Source organism: Pteropus vampyrus, unplaced genomic scaffold (assembly GCF_000151845.1).
Source record: "Pteropus vampyrus isolate Shadow unplaced genomic scaffold, Pvam_2.0 Scaffold1, whole genome shotgun sequence".
In the NCBI taxonomy this organism is placed as follows: domain Eukaryota; kingdom Metazoa; phylum Chordata; class Mammalia; order Chiroptera; family Pteropodidae; genus Pteropus; species Pteropus vampyrus.
Genome location: NW_011888782.1, coordinates 22974884 through 22980115, shown reverse-complemented (window position 1 = coordinate 22980115; position 5232 = coordinate 22974884). Strand labels below are relative to the sequence as shown.

At 48.7% G+C, this 5232-nt stretch overlaps 1 protein-coding gene across 1 annotated transcript in view; it reads left to right on the top strand.

Annotated features, from left to right (window-relative positions):
- Positions 1 to 6: 6 nt before the first annotated feature.
- KALRN (kalirin RhoGEF kinase) overlaps positions 7 to 5232 on the top strand; it is a 640142-nt gene continuing 634916 nt past the window's right edge. Inside the window, 1 exon segment of the mRNA XM_023520165.1 lies at positions 7 to 142. Coding sequence (XP_023375933.1) covers positions 70 to 142 — 73 coding nt within the window. The 5' untranslated portion in view covers positions 7 to 69.

Sequence of the window (5232 nt, the reverse complement as noted above, 5' to 3'; positions counted from 1 at the left end):
CGGCGCGGAGCAGCCCTCGGCCCCAGGCTTCGCCGGCCCCCGGCTGCCCGCGGACGCCCTCCCCCAGTCATGAACCCCCTGGAGGGGGCAGCGGAGGAAGGAGGGGCAGCCGACTCGGACGTGGACGCCTTTTTCCGGACAGGTAGGCAGGGCAGGGCGCGGGCAGCCGGGGGCAGGGCCGCTGCCTGGGACGCGGCGTTCCGGACAAGTTTGGGAAAGGAGGGCTGTTGCTGGGGTGTGCGTGTTGGGGGGGGCAGTCCCCCTCGTCCAGGCTGGAGTTGCCGAGATTCTTGTTGTTATGGCAATGCTGGTCGCCTTTCGGGGACGGGTGGGGGCTGGGATCTCCGTGCCCCTCGGCGTTCATCCCACTTAGGGGAGTCTGTGGTGGGGAGGCGGGAGGCGGGAGGCTGTCCCCTCCGCCGCCTTCTCCCGGAGCGCGGGATGGGGCGATGTTGGATTACTTTGCAGCGTGCGGCTCCAGCTCTACCTGCGTCCCCGGCCCCTCCCTCGGTCCTCGCCCTTCCCACAGCCCAGCGCCTGTCAGCCCCGCTCCCGCCGCCCTGGCCTGGCAACCCTTCTCGGGCCAGGGGTCCGGGGCCGTGATGTGCAAAAAGGGGGGCCTTGGGGACCCGGAGTCACGCAGGCTGCAGACTGACAGGAGCGGGGCGGACCCAAGACGGTCATGCCGGGTGCGTGTGGGAAGTCAGCATCTCAGACTTGAGAAAGGCAGACCGCGCTGGAGGACGGTGGGCGCCTCGGACCTCTTTCTTGTCCTCCTCTTCTCTAGTTCTGGGAACGGATGAGCTTTTCATAAGAATCACTCATTCCTGGAAGTGTGAGTTAGCGTCCCCCTCATACACACCCACTGAATCTTTGCTTGCTTGTGGTTTGTAGAACCCCCAGATCTGTCTTTCCAGCTGTTTGCAGCCTTGCCACCTCCCGTCACCCAGGTTTATAGCTTCTCCTGTTGCCTGACTACAGCGCCCCTTCCCCAGAACAGATGCAGACCATCCTCATCTCTCGCCACCTGTGGCCCTTTTTCTCTGATTGCTAGGGATTCCCCATCTCCCTTTTGCCTGTGGCTTCCACTAACTCGGTAGGTACAGCTACTCATCTATCCTGTCTGGAACCATTTTGTCTGGAATCTTTGTCCCAAGGAGTCCAATAAATTATGAGGCCCCTGAGCTTCTACCCTCTTTCCTAAGTTGGATTACAGGACATGAACTGGTGGGGTCAGGGATCAGGTTAGCTCTGAAGGCTCCCTGCACATCCATCTGTTTCCTAACCTCATTGACTTGCCCTGGAGGTCATCTCTAGGGAAGGGACTGGAGTGCTTTGTTGGGGAGACTTGTGGCTTTAGAAGTCAAGACTTGATTGGCCCATATGTTCATTTTCTAGTGGGTCTGGAAGGGAAAGCACTGGAGGACAGGAGCGGATGCCAGGACCTGGGGAAAGCAGAAAGGAGCCCCTGTTACCTGCTGCTGCTTCCCAGGCTCAGCTATATCTCCCTCCCTCCTTCCTTTTCCCCAGACACGATTCTACACACACATTCTCTCCCCCTCACTCTGTCTTCTGTGTGACGCACGCACGCACACACACACACACTGCCCAGGACCCAAAGCATGGATTCTGAAGTGCATATGGGGAACCAGCATCTCAGTCTTGACCTGAGTGTATAGCCTACCATCTAGAGTAGAGTTTCTGGGGGGTAAGTGATGTCTGGAAATATTCACCAGGAGGTCTTCCTGACCCCTCTTGCCTCCCATCTGGGTCAGAAGCATGCCTTTTCTTAGCTCTGGGGAAAACTGGAAGTGGGAGCCTTCCTACTTTCCCTTTCTGGATCCCACTTTCAACTTTTAGTGTCCACTCCTCCTTTCCCTTTCCTATCATCCAAACACCAGTTCCCGTCCATTCCCTCTCTCAGGCCCTTGGAGCAGAGCTCAGTTTCTGGAGGGTTGCTAATTTCTGACAAATGAATTCACGCAGTGTTAATGGTGTTAATGGCCTATAATGGTCCAATGTGTTACTTTTCCCAGGGCTTTTCAAAACACAACCTGGGGCTTACATTGTCTAGCCCTGGCTCAAATCGCAGAGTAAATAGCAGATTCCTGTGGGACTCCGGTTGGGGATATTCCTCCTTGGGCAGCCTTGTTGAAGGGGGGCTAAGTCTGATGTGCATTTAAAATCAGAGAAAGGTGAAACCCTCAAAGCATAAGGCTGGAAATGACTGGTGACCTGTAACAAGTTGCAAGGAGTGCAGGCTACCTGTGGTCTTTCATGGGAACACCATCCAACCTGTGGCTCTCTGTGCTCCACTTCCTGATTTTACCCCCTTTTAATCTCTAGCCTAGGAATTCTTAAGCCTGGAAAAGGCCATATTTCTTAACCTTCTCCCTTCTAATTCCCCTCTGGGATATAGCACTATACCTTGTAGGCTGGATGTTGTAAGTTTATTCAGTTGCACAACTGAGAAAACTTCAAACAAATTCTCAAAGACCCTAGTGCCAGGGTTACCCTTTTATTTCTTGTGGAAAATTTTGCACAAAGACCAGACTGGCAATTGCTTTGTCAAAATCCTGACATACTGTGCCTTTAATTAAGTATGTTTTGAATAATTCTGTCATTTTGGTTCCTTACTTGTCATCTTCTGATTACTTTGGTATTTCAGTTCTCTTGACCAAGTGATTAAGCTAGATTTCCTAAATCTTACTTCCCTGCATACACATGGACACACACACACACAGACACACACCCCAGCCCACTACTCTTAGAGATTAATGGATTCCATATCGTCTTCCTGGGAATTCTTTGTTCCAAGTCTGGGAAAGTGTGTCTCAATAATTTTATTGATCATGGCTGTGAGGTAGAGAAGGGGAAATATGGAATCTCAGAACTGTGAATAGGAACCAACTGGAACAGAAAATCAACAAGGACTTTTTAACTCCTGCTAGGAGCCTTCTGCTATTCAGGATGCTATGGAATGCAAACAAAATATTCAAAGTGGTCTCTGCCTTTGAAGAACTTTTCAAAGAAGATTGATGATTATTGCTCAGAGATTAATCGCTAAACATCATGGTGTTATAGGATAAGCAGTTGACAACTACAGAGGAGTGGAACCGAGAGTCACCCTTGAATGAATAATGGGGATGAGGAGTGGGAGGAACAGTGTGGGCAAAGGCATAGGGAGGTTGGGACATTGCCATTGAGGATTTTGGGCTGACTAAATGGAAGGTGTAGGTTGGGGAGGTATGGGAAATAGGATTGGATAAGTAGGGGAGGGCCAGGTAGGGAAAGTGTTGGAAGCCCAAGAGAAGAGTTTGGATTTTATTCAAGGTCAGTGGGGAGTCATTTTAGGTTCTTGAGTAAGGGCATATCTTGAAGAAAGTGGTATTTGGAAAGGTTAATCTGGAGGTAGTACGACTGATGAAGTGGAGAAGAGAGGGAAAGAATCCAGGGAGATGCAAAAGTGATCCAGAGCTAAGGGGGAAAGGGCAAGCTTGGTCTAGGTTGGTGGCAGAAAGGATGCGGAGTTAAGGACAACACTGAGAAACATTTTCAAAGGCAGAAATGTGGAGATTTATTGACAAACTAGTTGGGAAGGGGCGGTACAGAAAATTAAGCCCACGAGGAGACAGTCGTAGCTTGGTTGAGTGTAGAGGACTGATAGTGTCCCGACTGACGTAGTCTGATTGAAGACAGGAGCCGGTTTTGCAGGTAATGTTAGCTTCAGATGTGAAGAATTGGAGGTGACTGAGGAACATCTAGGTGGAGTTGTTTTATGAGAAATGTGGGACTCAAGATAGGAGCATAGGTAGGAGGTTAAAGTTGGCAAGGCGGACTTGGAATCCTTCTGCATCAAGACTGGAAGCAACTGAAGCTTTGGAACTGCATTTGCTCTCGGAGGGGCTGGAGGAAAGTGGGAAGGGCGAAAGTTTGAATTTGGGGGAGATACCCTTATTTAGGTAGTGGCAGCAAAGGAGACTTGATCCTGGAGATGCCAGATAGTCAAGCGTGGTTTCCGATGTGATGACAAGCCACAGACAGATTGAGCAGGGGGAGCGCTGGGTCATTGTCACTGGATGTGATAAGAAGAAGGCCACTGGGAACTATTGGGAGCCCAGTATTAGAAGAGGCATTCAGAATAGGGATTTGGGGTGCTGGGTAGGAAGCAGTTACTTGGGGGGTATCAGTGAAAAGAAAAAGAGATTGGGTGCTAGTCAAAAGGGGATGTTAGCATCAAGAAAAGGAGTTTTCAATATTTTTTTGCCAAAGTCATTAACAGGTTTGGAGGCCAAGGGGAGAAGTATATGGGTAGAAAAAACTGAAGTAAGATTGACTGTTGAGTCAGGTCCTGAAGAGGTGAGAAAGAATAGATTCTCTAACAAAAACAAGAGCTTAGCCTTGGTGACAGAGAAGAAACCTCTTTCCTTAAGACTCAGAGGAAAACAAGAGGATAAGTGAAAAGAGATTGAAGTGGAATTACCTTAAGAGGTTGATGTGGAAATGCCTTCTACCTCTGTCTTCCTGTTGAGCCTTGTCCTGTGAGTCCAGACATTTTTCTAAAGTTATCATTTATTCATTCTTTTATTCGACAAATAGTTTTTAAGCATATGTTGTGCATCATGCAAAGTTTCAGGTGCTAGTGCTATATCAGTGAAAAACAAAAACTACAAAGTAAAAACAAAACAAAAACAAGAACAAAAAACTACCCTTATGGAGCAACCTAGTTAAAGGAGACAAAATTAATAAGTATAATAAATGCTATAACATTGATTGTGATAAGGCTCAGAGCTAAATCTGGCTCTTCTATAGTGACTATACAGGTTTTTATGGAATGCACTTTTGTATTAGCCTCATTTGTAGCTCAAGTTTTCTGTCTACTTCCCCCCCACCCCACCCCTCCTCTTTCTCATCACTTTTTCAACTGGAGTGTTTGTTGTTACTTGGACTTCAGCCAGCCTCAAACTCAGCTCTGCATTGTCTTTCCAACTCCCCAAACAAGCTTCTGCTCTTGCCTTCTTTAATTCTGTAAGTGCCATGACCCTCTCTCAGTCGTGATATTTAAAACCTTAGTGCTGTGAGGAGTCTCTCCTCTAACAAGTCCTTTTGAATGATCTTTCATAGCTAGCCCTCATTGTTCAGCCGCAGGACCTCTGCCCTAGGCCAGGACCCACCTTGGGACTTATGGACTACTTCAGTGGCCTTCATTTTTGTCTTTTGGAATCTACTCCA